The sequence below is a fragment of the Hemitrygon akajei genome, chromosome 17 (genome assembly GCF_048418815.1).
Source record: "Hemitrygon akajei chromosome 17, sHemAka1.3, whole genome shotgun sequence".
NCBI classification, from domain to species: domain Eukaryota; kingdom Metazoa; phylum Chordata; class Chondrichthyes; order Myliobatiformes; family Dasyatidae; genus Hemitrygon; species Hemitrygon akajei.
In genome coordinates, this window is record NC_133140.1 from 68,974,046 (window position 1) to 68,996,059 (window position 22,014).

The 22,014-nt window shown below is 41.1% G+C and overlaps 1 protein-coding gene across 1 annotated transcript in view; it reads left to right on the plus strand.

Moving 5' to 3' along the window:
- Nucleotides 1-22,014, plus strand: part of LOC140740814 (rifampicin phosphotransferase-like) — a 196,223-nt gene that overhangs the window by 115,790 nt on the left and 58,419 nt on the right. Inside the window, exon 22 of the mRNA XM_073070343.1 lies at nt 1,284-1,379. Within this exon, the coding sequence (XP_072926444.1) occupies nt 1,284-1,379 (96 nt within the window). The remainder of the gene's footprint in view (nt 1-1,283; nt 1,380-22,014) is intronic.

A 22,014-nucleotide genomic window follows, 5' to 3' on the forward strand; every position in this document is an offset into this window, starting at 1 on the left:
GAATCTTTAGAGTTGTTGTCAGAGCACTACATGCCAAAATATTAAAATACCCAATCCCATTAACCTGCACCCGGATCAGACAGCTCCTGATCCGGGTGCAGGTTAATGGGATTGGGTATTTTAATATTTTGGCATGTAGTGCTCTGACAACAACTCTAAAGATTCAGCTTCCAGATTTTCCTGTGAGTAAGGCAGGTGAAACATGGCCATTAAACAAAGGCCTTGTTGCTTCATTTACTGTGTTGCCTTCATTTAGTATTTATAAAAGCTTTTGGAGATGAAGCGGGTGAGGGAAACAGATTTTGAGGTGGGCAGGACAGATTGGAGGTGTGAAGTTATATTGTGAAACCACCGATTTGGCAAACCAGATGAAGACATTTAAGAGTGTTAACTGGCAATGTCTTTGAGAGGAATACGCTAGATTTGTTTTAGTTCCTGGACAATTATGAGTGTAGCAGTTCTGTGGTTAAATTACTGAACTGGTATCCAGAGACACAGATTATTGAGCAAGATGCTGGAATTCTAACCCCACTCTGACAGCGGTTTAGTTTAAGTGATGGAATACTTTTGAAATAAGCATTGAAACCTGGTGTCAGCAATGGTTATGTGGCACACCAGATTGTTGTAAAATGCCAGCATTGCTTGGAAAGGTAATCCATTTGTCTTTTCTTCTAACCAGTTTAAATAAAGCTAACTTATGAATTGTTGTTTGTATTTTTTAATTATTACTCATAATGCAAAAGATAGTGTACAGACTAGTCAGAATTAAAATCTTTGATTAAAATCTGGTGTAGACAACTGTAAAAGCCAAATCATTGGATATACTTAAAGCAGAGGTTGATAGGTTCTTGATTAGTAAGAGCATATTTGGGGAGAAGGGAATTGAAAGGGATAGTAAATCAACCATGATTGAATGGCTGGTCACACTCAATGGGCCGAATGGCCTAATTCTGCTCTGATGTCTTGTGTCTAAAATGGCAAAAATGACTACACTGATGTTCGATTTTGTTTTTTTGCGAATGCTACTTATATGATGCTATGTACTTGTGATGCTGCTGCAGGTAGGTTTTTCATTGCACCTGCGCATAAGACAATAAATTTGACTTTGATATTAGAGGGTTAAGTGTGAATTTCAAAATTCTCCAAGCACTGCATTTTGCTCCACACTATTTAATTATATCAAGAGATTTGAGCATACATTGTTCTTTCGTGTTTATATTTAAACCATGCATGTATGTTGAAGAATGGTTACATGCTATATATCATTAATGTTTTTTGACTAGGAACTTTCAGTGAAAGCTGGAGGAATTCCCGGCTTCTCCCCCTATAACCACAAGTTCCTGGGCATCTGCTGCTCCCACTTGTTCTTCAATCTAATGGTAAGTTTGATGTTGAAAGGCTTTACTATCTGTTTATACCTTACATATATCAGACAGGATGATAGTCCTATTGAAAATAATTTATGCTGTTACTTGACGGGGGAGGGCACATTGGCATGGGATTGAGAATGGAGCAGACCTGGTCGATTCATCTGGTCTCTATTCCAGTTTTTTTTAAGCCCTTAACTGTGGAATCATCGGGACGCCGTCGTGACGGCATTTTTTTCTTTAGCAGGCTTTCTTATTTTTACGAGGCCGAGTTGCAAGCTCGACACTCAACCCGACACGTGCAAGGGAGCTGGCTGGATTCGAACTCGGGAGCCTTTGCTCCGAAGTCCGGCACTGATGCCACTACGCCACCAGCTGCCCTCTATTCCAGTGGGACTATACTAATATTGTTTGTGTTCAGGAATAGTTTCACTGTGTTAGTCTAATGATAGGGTCAATCTTGCCTCAGTAGTAGCACCTTAGCATTCAAAATAGAATGCGCATGGATTTTATTTTAGGGATACAGTATAGTAACGAGCCCTTCTCGCCCAATGAGCCCGCGCCATCTACGTGATTACTTACCTACTAACCTGTATGTCCTTGGAATGTGGAAGGAGCAAGCTCCTTAAAATCAGTGGTGGCCTGGGTTACACTAATGGCCACGCTAACATGCTGTCCGGAATTCCCACAACAAGAAGCAATAATACAGGATGCAATTGAGGAATGGATCATATTCCAAATTAGCATCTTCTGATGATACTTTAAACTGAGGTCTCAGGTGAATGTATCAGCTGCCTTATGGCAATACAAAAAAATGCAAGCAATTCCAGGTCAAAAGATATTGCCAAGATAGAGGACAACCACAAAGCTGTCTTGTAAGTGGCTCATAAGTCATTTTGTAATTTCACTCAGCTTCACCATAGACATGGCAAGATTTGCTTTGGTTAAAGAACTGGAATTGACAAAAGATTACTCAACTCTCCTGCACTGGTTGCCAGGAAATTGCAAGTCCAAAATAAATATATAACAAATTGATACTGTATTAAGAAGAAAAGCACTCATATAAATAGAGCAGGAGCAAGAGGATGGCTAGGTTAAGTGTGAGTCCCTTTAGGGACCAAAGTTATTGGTATTGGTTTATTATTTTCACATGTATCAAGATATAGTGAAAAACTTGTCTTGTACACTGTTCATATAGACCAAATGTGTGTGGAGCTCAGGGATATGGCAAAGTTCTAAATGAATACTCTCGCTTGTATTCACCAAAGAAAAGGATATGGTTGATAGTTAGGGAAAGTAAGTTGATGGCATGGAGCATGTCATTGTTAAGAAGGGGGCAGTCTCATAGAATGCATATGGGTTGATAAGTCCTCAAGGCCAGATGAGATATATTCTGGGATACTGTGGAAAGCTAGGAAGGAGATAACAGGGATCCTGACTGATATTTTTGCGCAAAATGAGGTACCATAACACTGGAGAGCAAAGCTCTTGTTCCTTCGTTTTAGAAGGGCAGCAAGGATAAATACTCTGGCGAGTCTTATGTAAGGGGAGGAGAAATAACTGGAGAAAGTTCTAAGGGACATTGACTGATGGACAACTGGAAAGGTTGGTGCTGATCAGGGATAGTCAGCATGGCTTGGCATAGTGGATATTCTGTATCATTTCTTTGAGTTTTTTTAGAGGAAGTAGGAAAACTGATAATGGCAGATCAGAAGACATTGACTATATGGACTTGAGATCTTGTCAAATACTCTACTAGAAGATTAAGGGACTCAGGATAAGGCGCCTAATTGGATCCAGAACTGACTTAGTAATATCAGGTAGACAGTAGTAGTGGAAACATACTTTGTTTAGAATATATCTATGATCGGTGATATACCACAGAGATCAATGTTTGGTCTCTTTTATCTTATGTATATCGATAACTTGGATGTGAGCATTGGAGGTATGATTAATAAGTTAGCTGATGACTTGAGAATTGGTGATGTTTTGGATAATGTGGATGCTCATGCAAAGATGCAACAGGATATAGATCCAATAGAAATTTGGATGGAGCAGTGCAGGTGGATTTTAATCCTGACAAGTGTGAGGCAATGTATTTCAGGAAGTCAAATACGAATAAGATATATGCAGTGTCCACTTTATACCTAATAAAGTAGCCACAGAGTGTATTCCTGTATGTTCACAGTCTTCTACTGTAGCCCACGCACTTCAAGCTACTGTTCTGTGTATTCAAAGGCAATCTTCTGTATACCACTATTGTAACACACGGTTATTTGAGTTATTGTCGGTTTCCTGTCAGCGTGAACCAATCTGGCCATTCCTTCTGACCTCTCTCATTAACAAGGCACTTTTGAACTGCTACTTACTGAATGTTTTTTTTCCCCTCTTTGTTTTTCTCACCATTCTCTGTAAATTCTAGAGATCGGTATGTGTGAAAACCTCAGGAGATTAGTATTTTTGAGAAATCCGAACCACCCATCTGGCACCAACAATATTCCACTGTCAAAGTTATTTCAGTCACATTTTTCCCCATTCTGATATTTTGTCTGAACAATTGAACCTCTGGACCATGTCTGCATGTTTTTAAACATTGAGTTGCCCCCATGATTGCTGATTAAATATTTGCATTAACAAGCAGGTGTACCTAAAGAAACAGAAGTGGCCACTGAATTTGTAGAGTAAATGGTAGGACCCTACAGAATGTTGAACAATTCATTGTTCCCTGAAAGTGGCAACACAGGAGTTTAGTGTGGTGAAGAAAACATAGGGCAGCTTGCTTTATACGTCAGGACATAGAGCAGCTCAGATGTCATGTTGTAACTCTACAACATGCTGCTAAAATGGTACTCGCCATATAGTGTGCTATTCTGGTCTCTATAGCATATGAATGATGTGATTCCTCTCCAGACAGAACAGAGGAGATTCACCAAGATGTTGTCTGCATTGGAGGACTTGAGATGTAGGAAGGCATAGGGAGAGAATTAGAAATGCTGGACCTATTTGGTAACTTGATAGAGGTTATATGAAGCTATAAGATGCATGGATCAGGTAAACAGAATTTTTCCCCACAATAGATGCATCAAAACAAGATAGCATAGTTTTAAAGTGAAGGGAAGGAATTTTAAAGGCACTTGAAGGATTTGTTTTACATCATAATCATCACTATGTTGCCCATTACACGACTGGAGTTTATGGCGTTGATGATGGAGTTGGCCTCTCTTCTCATCATGTGCGTAAGCCATCTCCAACATTTTCTCATGATGAGTATGGCCATGTCCTCTTCATGAAGCTGAATGAGGAGAGTGGTTAATATTCTAGAACTTGCAGGCAGGCAGACAAGGTACTGGAATCAAATACAGTGAAAACATTTAAGAAGTACTCAGACAAAACATAGAAATTTATTGATCTAGAGAAGGTAAATGGGATTTGTAAAAGTAGACAAGAAGATTGGTGTGGACATGGTTGACTGGAGGGTCATTTCTGTGCTGAATAACTCAAATGACTTCATAATTTTAAGCTCTACATTCTAGATCTGCTTCATGAGTCATACAATATTTATTCACTGTGAACGATTAGAATGACTTCCTAAGCAGTGAGTACTTAAAAACTGCAGGCGAATTCTGGAATCAATTAAGCTGAAATTCATGGAAAGAGTGGTAATTCAAATGGTGTGGCTTTCTGGATATTTAGAATTTGGAATTTTGTGTCTTAACCAATAAAAACAAAAAATAAAGGTTTCCTTGAGTCTTTTTGAAAGCTTGGGAATTCACAGCTGATTAGGAAAAAGATTTGAGGTCAGTGTTGTGGTGAACTACATATACCGTAGATTCCGGACTACAGAGCGCACCTGATTAAAAGCCGCTGGCTCTAATTTTAGAAATAAAATCAATTTTTTACTTGTAAAGGCCGCACCGGATTTTCGGCCGCAGGTGTCCCACGTTGTAATATGAGATATTTACACAGAAAGATATTACACGTGAGGATTTTTTAACTTTTAATTAAATCCATATGGTAACAAAAACAAATACATATTGTAAATGCTTTTTTTCGAACCGTGCCCGTAACGCGGCTACTTTTAAATATACGTTGCGTATACTTCTTTACTGAACAACATTCCAATATCTCCTAACGACTGGTAAAAAATATATATACTGCAGCCTACCAGGAAAAGTTATTGATCGCCTTTAACTTAAAAGCAGCGTTTTCGCTCCGCCGCTCGACCCCCGCCGTCCCGTTTATCGCAAACGGCATTTAAAAGCAGCGTTTCACTCGGGTCTAATGCCCCCTCCTTCCCGTTTATCGCAAACCGGTATCCCACAAGACGCGGCGAAACCGGGTGTGACGTCATAGCATCCCGCGATGTAGTACAGAAAACAAATATAGTTAAAACTCTTCTAACTTTAACTAGAAAATGAATTACTAAGCAAAAATATTATAAACTAAATAACTGCCATAAAGGCAGCACAATGCTTTTCTTCGAGTGTTTTCCATGTTGATGAGGGTGAGTACAAATGACTGATTTACAATAATTTAATTGTGAAAGTGCGCTTGATTTATCGTACAATTTCATTGGACCTCTGTGAACTACTCATCAATTTTATTGGTCTACTGTTACGAGGCAAAATGTTTACGAGGCGGCATGAAAAAAAACCATGTATTAGCCGCTCTGTATTAAAGGCCGCAGAGTTCAAAGCTGTTCAAAATGTGGGAAAAAAGTAGCGGCTTAAAATCCGGAATGTACGGTATCTGTCTGGACACGCCCCCCCCCCCCCCCCCCGCTGACTGCTCCTATGGCTCCTCCCACAGACCCCGGTATAAAGGTGATTGGTGCCTGAGCCCTGCCCTCAGTCTCCAGGATGTAGTATGGTGGTCAATTGCTGCTTGTTCTTTCTTCCAGCCAATAAAAGCCTATATCTCGCCTCACGTCTCGGAGAGTTATTGATGGTGCATCAAGTGTTGATCATAGAGTCATAGAAAAGCACAGCACAGAAGCAGACCCTTTAACCCATTTAGTTCCTACTGAAACTATTTAAACATCCTAATCCTATCGGCCTGCACCAGGGCCAGAGCCCTCCATACCCCTACCATCCATGTACTTATCCAGACTTCCCTAAACATTGAAATCAAGCTCACATGCACCACTTTTGACACTCTCACAACCCTCTGAGAGAATAAGTTACCCTTTGTATTCCCCTTAAACTTTTTACCTTTCACCCTTAACCCATGACCACTGGTTGTAGTTCCACTCAACCTCAGTGCAGAAAGCCTGCTTGCATTAACCCTATCCATCCCCCCTCATAATTTTGTATACCTCTATCAAATCTCCTGTCAATCTTCTACATTCTATTCAATCTTTCCTTATAACTCAGGTCCTCCTGAACTGACAGCATCCTTGTAAATTTTCTCAATACTCTTTTAACCCTGTTTACATCTTTACTGTACGTGGGTGACCAAAATTAGAAACAGTACTCCAAATTAGGCCTCAACAACATCTTGTAGAACATCAGCATAAAATCCCATCTCTTGTGCTACATACATTGATTTATGAAGGCCAATGTGCCTGCCAAAAGCTTTCTTTATGGCCCTATCTACCTAAAATGCCACTTTCTACAAATTATAGACCTCTATTCCCAGATCCCTTTGTTCTACCACACTCCTCAGTGTTCTACTGTTCATTTTTTTAAGACCTTCCCTGGTTGGACCTACCAAAGTGCAAAACATCACATATATCTGCATTAACTTCCATCTGCAATTTTTTCAGCCCATTTTTCCAGCTGATGCAGATCCTTCTGCAAGCCATGATGGCTTTCCTCATTCTAAACTACACTCCTCAATCTTGGTGTCATTGGCAAACCTGGTGATCCAGTTCACCACATTATCATCCAGATAATTGTTATCGATGACAAACAACAAAGGACCCAGTTCTTATCACTGCAGCACACCACTTATCACAGGTCTCCATTCAGAGAGACAAACAAATACTTCCACTCTCTGGCTTCTCCCTCAAAGCCAATGTCTAATCTAGACTTGCTATCTCATCTAGAATGCCGAGTGACTGAATCTTTTTGACCAACCTCCCATGTGGGACTTTGTCAAGTGCCTTGCTAAATTCTATGTAGAAAACATCTACTGCCTTTCCATCCACTTTCTTGGTAACTTCCTTGAAAATCTCAATAAGATTAGTTATACATGACCTACCATGCATGAAGTCACCTTCAATCAGTCCATGTCCAGCCACATACTTATATATCCAGCCCCTTAGAATACCTACCAATAACTTTCCATAACTGATGTCAGACTCACCGGCCTATAATTTCCTGGTTTATGTTTAGAGCCTTTTTTAAACAGCAGAACAACACTGGCTATACTCCAGTCTTCTGGTACCTCTCCTGTTGTTCAGGATGACTTAAATATCTCTGCTAGAGCCCTGGCAATTTTGGCACTTGTCTCGTGTAGGGTCTGAAGGAACACTTATTCAGGCCCTAGGGATTTATCCACCAGGTTCTGCCTCAGGGTAGCAAACACCTTCTCCTCCATAATCTGTACAGGGTCCATAAAATTGATGCCACTTTATCTCACTTCTATAGACTCTGTGTCCATCTCCTGAGTAAATATAGAGGCAAAAAAATATTTTAAGATATCCCCCATCTGTTTTGGTTCCACACATGGATTACATTCTGATCTTCCAGAAGACCAATTTTGTCCCTTGCACTCCTTTAGCTCTTAAATATCTGCAGAATCCCTTAGGATTCTCCTTCACCTTTTTTGCTAGAGCAACTTCATGCCATCTTTTATCCCTCCGGACTTCTTTATTAAGTCTTGTCTTGCATTTCCTGTACTCCATCAGCACCTCATTAGATCCTACCTGCCTATATCTGTTATGCACCTCCCTACAGTTGTTGTCTTTACCTTTTATTCCAAAGAGGCACATGCAAGATTTGTACTCTCAAAATTTTGCTTTTGAAGGCCTCCCACTTACCAAGCACACCTTTGCCAGAAAGCAGGCTGTCCCAATCTACACTTGGCCAGATCATTTCTGATACCATCAAAATTAGCCTTACTCCAGTTTAGAATATTAACCTGTGGACCAGAACTATCTTTTGCATATTTGCTTTGAAACTAATGGCATTTTGGTCGCTGGATACAAAGTGTTCCCCAACACAAACTCCTGTCACCTGCCCTGTCTCATTCTCCAACAGCATATCCAGTATTGCACATTCTCTCATTGGGACTTCTATATACTGTATGAAGGAAACTTTACAGAACACAATTGAAAAACAATAGTCCATTTAAAGTATGGGATTCCCAGTCAAAATGTAGAAAGTTCAAATCACCTACTATAACAACCTTGTTTTTCTTGCAATAATCTGTGATTCTTTACAAATTTGTTCCTCTAAATCTCTTGGACTGTTGAGTAGTCTGTAGTATAGCCCCCATTAACGTGGTCATACCTTCCTTATTTCTCAGTTCCGCTCATAATACCTCACTAGAGGAGTTGTCCAGTCTATCCTGATGGAGCACTACCATGGCATTTTCCCTGACTCGTAACACCACCCCTCCACCTTTTAATCCCTCCCACTCTTCCTTGTCTAATACAATGGAAACCTGGAATATTGAGCTGCAAGCCATGCCCCTCCTGCAACCAAGTCTCACTAATGGCTACAATATCATAATAATGAGCAGTGAGGCAGGCTTGAGGGATCTAATACCTTACTTCTGTTCTTTTCCTTGGAAAAAAAAATTGTTTTCTTTCTCTGATCAAATGATCTAATTTGTGCCAATATGTGTTAACCATGTCGGACTAGCACTTTTTGCTGTAGAAATGATGCACAAGGCCTCCAAATTCTTTTTTATTTAAAAAATTAACTTTATTCATAATAAGAATATATAAAAAAGCATAAATAGTGCAAAATGTTTTACATTCCTGTTCAATACACTTAGTATTGTTAATTTATTTTTAAACCAAAGCACTGATGCCACTCACATAGTCCCCTGGAATGATGCACCACGTCAGTGTTTGAGGGGGCTTAGCCACATGATCCTTTCCTATAGAGCTTTAGTTTTGGCTGCAGCAAGCTTCAGTGCATCACTCAGTATATACTCTTCCAGCCTGGACCGTGCCAGTCAGCAATATTCCCTGGTAGACATCACCCTATGCTGGAAGATTACTAAGTTTCAGGCAGACCAATTGGCATCTTGCACCGAGTTGGCAATCTTTCAGCAGCACCTGAAATCTGACTTGGCGAGTGTCCCTGGGAACAGCCCATTGATCAGAGAGTCCTCTGTTATGCAGCTGCTTGGGGTGATCAGGACAAGGACCCTCGTACCTTTCTCCACACCCTCTTAGCAAATTCACAGTCTGCAAAGATGTGGGTGACAATCTCTTCCCCGCTGCAGTTTCACTGAGAGCAGTATGTATGGAGGATGAAATTATGTATGCACAGTACAATAGGATCTGACTGTGAGGGCCCTGCTCAGTGGCAACCAGGCAAAGTCTTGATGCTTGTTGGAGAGTCCTAACGATGAGGCTAGATGACGTGGACTGATTGCTCAGGGAACCACTCCATAGAGTCCTTTTCCTGCAGTGTCTGCAGGACATTCAATGCTAACCACTGTCTGATGTACTCGTAGTCAAATGTGCTTGTTTAGAGAACTCATCTACATTTGAGCAACCAGCAATCTCAGGACATACTGGTCAATGGTGTGGTAGAAATAATCTTGTAGTGAGCAGTACATGTTATTATTGGTATGATTCCAAAATGTTCACAATATTATTATCTGTTCCAGCTTAATTGCACTTCCCAAAAGCGAAAACTTGTTCTACTACTTTACTGAAAAACCTGCAACTAGGATGACATTGCTTTTGTTCATCATATGTCTGTCATGCTCAAAATCTATAACCACATGTGCGAACATGATTGTATCTGGAAATTGGGCTGGCAGTTTCCAGTACAGCTGCCCTCATCTTTTATGCACCTAAGTAAACATGACATTCATCTCTACTTTATGGACTAATCTCTGACCTTTATTTTGGCAAAGCAAGCAGCAGACCCCATATTGAGTTGCTTGGGAGATGTGAAAGGGATCCCACCGGAACAGCAAAGTACTGAAAGCGCTCTACTCGACCCACAATTCTCACAGATTTTCCAATGTTTCACTGGCATTATTGCTGTAGCTGTAACATGAGGCTGTGAGAAGCTCCTACTTATCACAGTGGACAATGGCTATTTATAAAAGGCCCTTCCCAATAGAAATATAGAAAACCTACAGCAAAACCTTCGGTCCACAATGCTGTGCCGAACGTGTATGTACTTTAGAAATTATCTAGGGTTACCCATAGCCTTCTTTTTTTCTAAGCTCCATGTACCTATCCAGGAACCTCTTATAAGACCCTATCGTATCCACCCCCACCGCTATCGCTGGCAGCCCATTCCATGCACTGACTGCTCTCTGTGTGAAAAAAAAACAAAAAAAAAACTTACCCCTGACATCTCCTTTGTACCTGCTTCCAAGCACCTTAAAACTGTGCCTTCTCGTGCTAGCCATTCCAACCCTGGGAAAAAGCCTCTGACTTAGACTGACTCAGCTCTGTGACACATCAAAAGGTGGAGTATAAAGACAGATGTGTTCAATTGGACCTCATGTGTTGCAACTTCTGCACTGTAGTACACAGGTGGGGAAGTCTAGAACTTGCTGGAACCTGCATTGCCATGCATTTTCCCACTCATTCTACTTGCCTTAATTGCAATGGAACCTCATTGCACCCTTATCCCAGCTCAAATTCCCTCATGTTATCTGCAAGCATGTAAATCTTACATTTAATTTTTTTTAATTGTACTTGACCAATTGCTGATTGAGAATCCTTCAACTTCTAAAATAATACCATAACGCACTGGAGTCGAACTAGGCCATTTGGCCCATGGCATCTGCTCCGGCTTTTAACCATGGCAGATCCTTTTCTTTCCTTCCTCAGTCCCACTCCCCGCCCTTCTCATGGTAAACTCTAATGCAATGTCCCATCAAGAACCTATCAAACTCTGCCTTAAATACACCCGATCTGGCCTCCTTAGCTGCCTGTAGTAATACATTGCACAATTTCACCACCCTCGGGCTAAAAAAATGTCCCCGCATCTCTGTTTTAAATGGATGTCCTTCTACCCTGAGGCTGTGATCTCTTGTCCTAGACTCCCCCACCATGGGACACATCCTTTGCATATCTACTCTGTCTAGGCTTTTCAACATTTAAAAGGTCTCATTGAGATTCCACCCCCCCCCCCCGTCATCATTCTAAATTCCAGCAAGTACAGACCCAAAACTTTCAAATGTTCCTAATATGATAAGCCTTTCATTCCTGGAAACATCTTTGTGAACTTCCTCTGAACTCTCTCCAATGCCAGCACATCTTTTCTAAGATGGGGGGCCCAAAACTGTTCACAATACTCATGATGAGGCTTCATCAGTACCTTATAAGGCCTCAGCAACACATCCCTGCTCTTATATATTTCAGTAAGGAAATGCAAGTTTTGCACTGTGTTACGTACCCCGTAACTGGGTCACTTACCAGCAAAGATAGAGAGGTCCGTTGAAGTCTGATGGTACTATTTTTAACAGTATTTATTGATAGAAATACACAAAAATAATATCAATGCAAACACACAGATAATATACGTCATCAATACTAAATCTAAAAGCGCGGGTATAATAATAATCAATAAGAAATAAGCTGTATTGTTGTCTAGGGGATAATGAATTGTCCGATGGAAATATATAGTTCGTTCAGTTCATACAGGCTGCAGCCGTTGGGGACCCTGTGTGGCAATTGTTGGAGAGAGAGAGACGGGTTAAAACTTGCCCATTCTGTTTATGATGTCAATCCTTCGAGAGTCGTTGAGAGTTGAGTTCCCCGTTGTTAGCTAAAAACCGTTTTTCCGTGGCAAAGGTCACCGATTCCGGGCAAATGGAAGCGGACACACGTGGCCTTCCACCGGCTTTCGCTATTACAGGATCACTAGCGTTTCTTCTGGTGCGTCTGAGGGGCTGTTCCCACAGACCCTCTTTTTATCCTGACTCACAGGGTCTCAGGTGTCAATCAGGTTGGGGATGATGCAATCCCTCCACCAACCTCCTCCTTGGTTCATTGCCTGGGGCTTTGATTGCATCGTCCGGGATGCAATACACAAGTCCATCTCCAAGAGACAATAGCCAGTATCAGTGGGTCCGCCTTTCGCAGGCCAGGACACATTCTAACCCTTTTGTGGATTCTGCATGTCTTTCTCTCATTTCCTGTGTCTCCTGAATTGACTCAATAGTGATCTTGCGATTCTCACAAAGGAGGGGGCTACCCCCGCACCCTTCAGCCCCTCAGAGCTGTGGTACATTCATAACAACTGAATTATATTTTGGCCACAGAGCTATCCACATGTAGTGACTGTGAACAAACAAACCACAGGCCAATACATTTGGAACAGGGAGAAGGCTTGTTTAGAACAATAATTGTATTGTTCAAATTGAGGGATTACCTCAGAACTTCAGTAACAGTAAACATCTGGGACTGACAAAATAATTACTTTTAGTAATTGGTGGGAAATAAACAAAAATGAAACGCAGTTCAGAATATTCATGGCTGACTTCCAAAATAAAGCTCAATTTGACACTGCAATGACAGTTTTAATCTCAAATTCAAGTAACTTATGACAGAAAATGTAACAAAAGAATCCTGTACATGCTGCATATGGAGTCAGAGTCCAGCTGAGAAACAGACCCTTCAGGCATTCAGATCATTGACAATCAAAAACTGACACAGCAGTGATCCCTGTGGCACTAGCCCCAGGCCTCCAGTCAGAGAGGCAACTATCAGCTACTTCTAGCTTCTCCTGCAAAGCCACTGTCTAATTCAATTTACTGTCTTATCTTGAATGCCGCGTGACTGAACCTTCTTGACCAGCCTCACATGTGGGACCTTGTCAACAGCCTTGCTAAAGTCCATCCTTACCTTTGTCAACTTTCCTGGTAACTGACTATCCTTAATCAGTTCATGTCTATCCAAATACTTGTATGTCTGGTCTCTTAGAACACATTGCAATAACTTTTCCACCACAGATGTTAGGCTTGCCAGCCTATAATTTCCTGTTTTAGTTTTAGAGCATTTCTTAAACAATCTTTTGGTACTTGATCTGTCACTAAGGATTGTTTAACTATCTCTTCTAGGGCTCCTGCAATTCCTGCACTTGTCTCTTATAGGTTCTGATGGAACACCTTGTCAGGTCCTGGGGTTTTACCCAGCCTAATTTGCCTCAAGACAGCAGATGCCTCCTCCTCTCTAATCTGTATGGAGTCTGTGAGGTTGTTGTTGATTTACCTTACCTCTATGGACTCTGTCCATCTCCAGAGTAAATACAGATGCTAGAAATACATTTAAGATCTCCTCCCCTGCCCCCATCTCTTTTGGCTCCTTACCTGGTTTACCATTCTGACCTTCCAGAAGACCAAATTTGTCCCTTGCAGTCCTTTTACTCTTAAAATATTAGTAGAATCCATTGGGATGCTCCTTCACCTTGTCTGCTAAGGCAACCTCATGCCTTCTTTTAGACCTCCTGTTTCCTTTATTAATTGTTCTCTTGCATTTCTTATACTCCATAAGCACCTCATTAGTTCGTACCTGCTTACACCTGCAATGCACCTACTTTTTTTTTCCATAACCAGGGCCTCAATACCTCTTGAAAACTAAGGTTCCCTACACCTGTTATCTTTACCTTTTGATTCTGAGAGGCACATACAAGTTTTGTACTCTCAAAACTTCACATTTGAAAGCCTCCCACTTAGCAAGTACTCCTTTGCCAGAAATCAATCTCTCCCAATCCACACTTGCCAGATCCTTTCTGATACCATCAAAATTGGCCTTTCTCCAATTGAAAATCTCAATCCATTTTTCCTTTTTGCATATTTACTTTGAAACTAATGGCATTGTGGTCACTGGATGCAAAGTGTTCCCTGACACAAACTTCTGTCGCCTACTCTACTGTGTCGAGTACAAACTGTGCCTACTCAGCACAGTTCAGGTGCTCTGAACTGGCTGTTTAATCCCTTTCCCCTTCCTGACTGTCAATTTCCTGTGTCCTGCACCTTGTGTGTAACTGTCTCTCTATACGTCCAATCTTTCACAGCCCCCTAAATGATTCAGAGTTTTTCCCGTTCCGGCTCCAACTCCTTAACACGGATTGTTAGAAGCTGCAGTCAGATGCAATTCTCGCAGGTGTAGCCTTGAGGGACACTGGAGGTCTCCCTGACTTCCCACATCCCGCGAGAGGAGCATTCCACTGTCTAAAATAAAAACAAAAAATATCTAAGATAAAAGCAACAAATACTGGAAATTCTGAGTAGATCAGACGGCACCTGTGGGAAGAGAAAAATAAGTTTGGGTTTTAGGTTGAGGATACAATGATATACCGTGAGTTGAACCTCAGTCTGAATGAATGGAACAGAAAGCATGTACCCCACTGTATAATTAACCCGGTTTACTGAACACCAGCAAATAATCAGAGTAAGGCATTTTTTTAAAGTATTAAAATAGGTGGTGAATGTAGGAAGCATTAAGAATACAATTTGATAGGGTGAAGATATTCTACCATTTCTCATTCAACTCAAACAGTATCTATAATGAAAAAATCCTGATAAATATAATGCTCATCTGTTATCAAAATCTTTAAGCGTAAGTATAAATCTGTATCTGCCCTTTATCTCAATAGTTCAGGAAGTTATTCCTGTTGTGTTACCACAGCCAGTTTTCATTTTGCCCCGAGTTTTGTTAAGCTTTAGCAGTCAACTTAATACAAGCTGTAATACTCAATGCAGTTAACCACCGCTGTACCGTCAGTAAGAATGCCTGCTGCTCCATCGCTCACCTGCACTTCGGTAGACCTGACCACTGGCTAGTCTTCCTATGCCTACATACAAACAGAGGCTGAAGAATGCAGCACTGCTAAAAGAGACTATGAAGAATTGGATGGAAGAGGCAGATGAGCAAATTTGGGATTGCTTTGAGTCGGTTGACTGGACCGTTAAAGCATATGTCAGTGACCCTAAATGAAATGCCAGTCATTATTGACTTTGTTAGGACGTGCGTAACCATAAAAGCATTCTGAGTCTTTCCCCACAAGAAGCCATGGAAGAAAACCAGGTGATTTGTAACTTGCCGAGGGCTAGCTCTGTGGCATTTAAGGCTGGCGGCCCAACGTCATAGAAGAAGTCGACGTACAAACTCCAGAATGCTGTCGTAAGCACAAAGAGCCAATCTTGGACTAAACTGGAATCACAGATGGATGCTCAGCAGCTGTGGCAGGGTTTGGACAATATAAGGCACCTCCTGCAAGGCGAGGTTGGTAGTATGTGGTGATGACTCATCGCTCAGAGTTGACTCAAAAACTTTTATGTAGGTTTTGATAGGGAGAACTATGACACACCCACATGAGCCCCCACATCTCCAGCTGACCCTGTAATCTCAATCTCTGTGAACAATGTTCAATGGTCCTTCAAAAGGGTCAATAGGCAAAAGGTGTCTGATCCAGACAGAGTACCTGACCACCTACTAAAGATGTGTGTGGACCAGCTGACTGGAGTATTTATAGATGTATTCAACCTCTTGCTTCTGCAGCCTGAGGTTCCTGTTTGCTTCGTAAAGGTATCTATTGCATCAGTGCCCAAGAAGAGCGTAGTGACCTACCCAAATGGCAACTGTACAGTGGCACTTTCAGCAACTGTAATGAAGTGTTTTTAAGGTTGCTTGCAGCGCATAGCAACTCTTGCCTCAGAGATGACCTGTATGTGCTCCAGTTTGCCTACCACCACGGTTGGTCAGCAGCAGGCGCAATTTCTCTGGCTCTTCATTCTGCTCTGAACCATCAGGATAAAATGCCAGGCTGCTGTTCATCTTCTTCAGCTTGGTCTTCGACACAAATACAGTCGGGCCTCCTTATCCGCGGGGGATTGGTTCCGGGACACCCCGTGGATACCAAAAATGCGGATGCTCAAGTCCCTTATTTAAGATTATAGCTGCCTGGAAGATAAGGAAGTTTGGTTTGTCACTGATCATTCAGACACCTACCAGTGTACTGTTGCAAGTATCCTGACTATGGTATGGCAATTCAAATATGCAGGAATGTAAAAAGCTGCGAGAGATCAATGAACTCTGCCCTATACTACATCACAGGCACATCCCTCCCTACCACTGGCAGTTGTATCTATAGGAGGTCCCGCCTCAAAAAAGCAACGTCCAACATCAACGATCCCACCATCTGAACCCATGCCTTCTCACAGCTACAACTGGGCAAGCTTACAGAATCCAAAAGTCCCTGAGCACCAGCCTCAAGAACAGCTACCGTACTTCCCTTCAGCCATTTTGTTCTTAAACAAACTGGTAAAATCCTAATAATTACAGTTTAGCAAAACTATGACCACTTTGTACTAAAATAGACTTTGTTTTTTTTTTGTTCTAATTGTGCATAATTTATCCTTAATTTTAAGTTTTTTTTATGATGTTGCTTATACTGTATTTGTGGCCTGTGATGCTGCTGCAAGCAAATTTTTCATTGCACCTGTACATATGACAATAAATTTGACTTTGACTTTGATAATAGCTAACCTTTGAAAAGCAGCCCACAAGCTTTTCAAAGACTATTTTAAAGATTACGGTATATTCAACTCACCTGTAGGGTATTGAAGCGAGTTCTTTCTAGCCATTAATCGAAAGTGGCAAGAGGATACTTACCCTATGATTTGCAGATGAAGTCCTCACTCTATGCCTTTGATAGATAAATTGTAGGCACTTGAAATTATATTACATATTGCACCATTCATTTTACAATAGAAAAGAATCAAACTGAAATCAGGCTGAAGTTTAATGGGCAAGGCTAAGATTCTAACTGTTCTTAGTAAAGAGCCGTTTCCAAGGTTATTTGGAAATCAGACACATAGTTCTAGCTTGGCAGTTGTGAATGTTAATATATTTTGGATAGACTTGCGATGCAATCTCTCCAAAGCCAATTAAGTTTGTGAGAAGATACAATAAAGTTTAAAAGTTATGAGTTGGTGGATTATTTCCAAATGGCCATGCTGCCACAGTTCTAACTCTGAGTTCCTCCAGAAGTTTGTTTGGGTTTTTTTTTGCATTTTTTGTTTTTCATTATAGACAGTAACTGAGCATTTATAATCTTCTGATATTTAGTATTTGAAAATTTCACAATATGACTAAAAAGTTCTTTCTATTTATGGGTAACCTCTTTTTTCCCTCATCTCCAAAAGTATTTAAGGTGATGTAGTGTCCTAGATTTATGCCAACTACCCAGGAATTTGTATTTGAATCCCCCAGATAAGCTTTGATATGGTGTTGAAATATGGTTGTGACAGCTGTCACCTCGCTATCCATTTTGACTTGCCTTCAGCCTTTGATATGCTCAAGTTCTCCTCTAATGCATCCCTCTGTCTTCCAGTTAACTCTATTCTTAACCATTCTGTCACTGATCATCAGAAACATCTTCACTTCTTCTGTTTTTAAACTGTTAAGTCTGGGGTCACCATGAATCTGGCCTTTATGTCTTTTTTTCTGCTCCTCAAAAAAAATCAACATGTTCAGCAGATTTACCTCTCCCCAACTCCTTCTGCCTCCCCTATCCCCTACTCCACCTCTCATTACTAACCTGCGATCCCTGAAGTCAGACTGCTTGTACAGTAGCCAATACAGGTTGCACAGATTCCTCATTCCAAATAATAGGGTACTGAAAGTCATTGTCTTCAATTTTCATCAAAACTTCCAAATATCCAAGTGGATCACCATTCCCTCTGCCTGGCAACTCTGTGAAACAGAACTAAGTTATACCCAATTGATTCCAAGTGAAGTTTCACATTTCATTTTCAAGGCTGCTTATTTCTTCATCCAAAATAACACCAGGCTCCACTGCTGCCTTGGCTCTCTATCTACTGAGATTTTCATTCGTCTGTTTACCTCAGGATGACTATTCCAGTACTGTGCACTCCCCCCACCCCCCGCCCAAGGCCTAAATTACTCAATCACATGTGGCTATCCTTGTCCTTAACTCATGGTTGTGACCCATAACCCCTACGCTTCTAGAATCTAACAGTTTACATTCAAGCAGTGTCTTGGTTCTGAAATTCTCATTCTTTTTTTTTCAAACTCCTCTTTAGTTTCATCCCATTTTATCTCCTGCAGTCCTAACATTCTCCAAGATATCCATTCTGCTAAAGTCAGGCGCCTTGGTCAACCCTAAGTTTGATTGCCTCACCTTTATTGAACTTGCAATGGTTTTAAGCCTCTAACCTCTGTGATTTTCATTTTGTTTCTCTCAGCCTTGTCAACTCCTTTACATCTCTTGAGATAAACCTTTCTCTTTTTGCCCAAGATTTTAATATCAATCCTGATACCTTCTCAAACTGCTGTCAATTTTTCAATTGAAGAGAGCATTGTGAAAACCCTTGGGACATTTTTATTTTTGTTGAAAGCATTTATCAATAGCAACTGCTGTTGATTACAGTGTCTCCTAGTTCTGGATTATCAACTTGAGTGAATGCCTTTCACTATCTACCATCACAAGCAATCTCAGAATGTTATGTTTTAGTGGGATCATCTCTCAGTTTTCTGAATGCCTTGAACTAAGAACTTTGGAACTGTGAGCAGAAATGGGTTGAGCAGAAGGGTCTGTTCTACCATTGATCAACATCAAGAGAGGATCTTGCCCAGGTGGATTGGAGGAGTATTCTGGCAGGGATACGATGACAGAGCAGAGATGGCTGAAGTTTCTGGGAATAGTTCACAATGTGCAGTGTAGATATGTCCCACAGACGAAAAGGTTCTCAAATGGCAGGGACAGGCAACTGTGGCTGACAGAGCAAGTTAGGGACTGCATAACAGCCAAGGAAAGGGCATATAAGGTAGCAAAAGCTGGATGATTGGAAGCTTTTATAATCCAACAAAAAGCAAATTTTAAAGAAGCTATACAAAAGGAAAAGATGAAATATGAGGGCAAACTAGCCTATAATATAAAGTAGGATGCCAAAAGTTTTTTCAGTTATATAGAGTAAAAGGGAGTTGAGGGTTGTTGTTGGATCACTGGAAAATGATGCTCATGAGTTAGTAATGGGAGACAAAGAAATAGCAGATGAACCTAATAGGTACTCTGCATCTGTCCTCACTGTGGAAGACGCTGGTAGTGTGTCAGGGAGTAGGAGTGAGTGTTATTGCTATTACAAAGGAAAAATTGCTAGGCAAACTCAAGAGATCTTAAGGTGGATAAGTCACCTGGACCAGGTGGACTACATCCTAGAGTCCAGAAAGAGGTTGCTGAAGAGGTAATGGATGCTTTAGTTATGATCTTTTAAGAATCACTTGATTCAGGCATAGTCCTAGAGACTGAAAATGTCATTCCACTCTTTAAGAAGGGCGGAAAAAGGAAGGAAATTATAGGCCAGTTAGCCTAACCTCAGTGTTTGGGAAAGCGTTGCAGTCTATTGTTACATACTCACAGTTTGGACACGGGACAGTAGGATAATGTAATGGTCTTGTGAGTAGGATGATGTAAAGGTCTCATGTCCATGGGGTGATGTTATGTCGCGTGATGGCATATTCCAAACGGTATTTAAACCAAGCCCGCAGTCTGTGACACAGTTCTTATTTTTTTTTTCTATATTTTTATTGAAGGAATGATGCAATACAGAATACATAATGGATTACATTTTCCTCCATTTCGCTTTTATATCTTACCCCCTAAACAAACCTTCCCTCATCCTCCCTCCCCGAACATACCATGGCAGCTAATGTACTTATGATACAACAATTCACAAACACAAGTGCGGACATTTCACAGCCATACCCCCACACTACTTCAAGCTGAAGGCCCACACACATCCACAACATGTCAGATGATCCAAAATACACTCATTACAATTCATCAACCACCCTGTGAGGTAAACCATATGCATGTTAAAAGGGGGGCAACTTCCTAAGTACAATCAAATGCCCTCAACTAGTAGGTAATTCCTTAAGACTCCCAAAATATGACAAGAAAGGTCCCCATTTCAAATAGAACTTTTTCACAGACCCCCTCAAAGTGAATTTAATCTCTTCTAATTTCAGAAAAAATATTACGTCCTCTAACCAAGCAGCAGGAGAAGGGAGAGTGGCAGATTTCCAGACCAGCAAGATTCTCTTATGGACCAATAGTGATGCAAATGCAATGATATCCAAATAGCTTTCATTTAAACCCAAAACATCATGCGCCACACCAAATACAGCTATAAGCGGGCAAGGTCTCAGTGTCACCCACAAAACCTCACTGATAACTTTAAAAACCAGTGTCCAATAGCCATCAAGCCGAGGGTAAGGCCAAAATGCATGCACTAAACCAGCCGGAGAGAAGGAACACCTGTCACAGCCAGCGCCTGTTCCGCAATATATGTCAGCAAGCCTGGCTTTACTTAAATGTACCCTGTGTAAAACTTTAAATTGTATGAGCCCCAGTCTAGCACATGATGATGAGGAATGAACCCTATTCAACGCTTTTAGAACATAGAACATAGAAAAATACAGCACAGTACAGGCCCTTTGGCCCACAATGTTGTGCTGACCCTTAAACCCTGCCTCCCACATAACCCCCCCACCTTAAATTCCTCCATATACCCGTCTAGTAGTCTCTTAAATTTCACTAGTGTATCTGCCTCCACCACTGACTCAGGCAGTGCATTCCACGCAACAACCACTCTCTGAGTGAAAAACCTTCCTCTAATATCCCCCTTGAACTTCCCTCCCCTTACCTTAAAGCCATGTCCTCTTGTATTGAGCAGTGGTGCCCTGGGGAAGAGGCGCTGGCTGTCCACTCTATCTATTCCCCTTAATATCTTGTACACCTCTATCATGTCTCCTCTCATCCTCCTTCTCTCCAAAGAATAAAGCCCTAGCTCCCTTAATCTCTGATCATAATCCATACTCTCTAAACCAGGCAGCATCCTGGTAAATCTCCTCTGTACCCTTTCCAATGCTTCCACATCCTTCCTATATTGAGGCAACCAGAACTGGGCACAGTTTTTGCCCAATGTTCCTCAGCCAGATCCATACCAAGGTCATTCTCCCACCTAGTCTTAGTTTTGTTTAGATCTTGAACTCCCAAAGACATCAGCTGAGAGTATAATACAGAGATCAGCCCTTTATTATTAAAGCTATGAGTGAGTTTTTCCTACAACATATCAGGTGGTAGATCAGGAAAAGAGGGAAATTTTTCCTTGACAAAGTGGCAAATCTACAGGTATCTTTTAAAAAATGATTATACGGAAGGTCATATTTACTGCACAGGTTATCAAAACTATCAAGTATGTTGTCAGTGTACAAATCCTTAATGCAGATAAGACCATTCAAACCCCATTGTCTAAAAACTGAATCGAGTGTGGAGGGAAGAAGTAGATGGTTTCTATGAAAGGGACCCAAAACTGAAGCTGATGTGAACTTATAGTGGCAGTGAAATTGATTAAAAATTTTGTGGGTGGAGGGCACGACCGAGTTAGACGTGAATTGAGAGGATTTCAATGGCAAGGAAGAATACACTAAAGCTGGGAGAGACGAGGAGTGGCAAGACCGTGTCTCAAG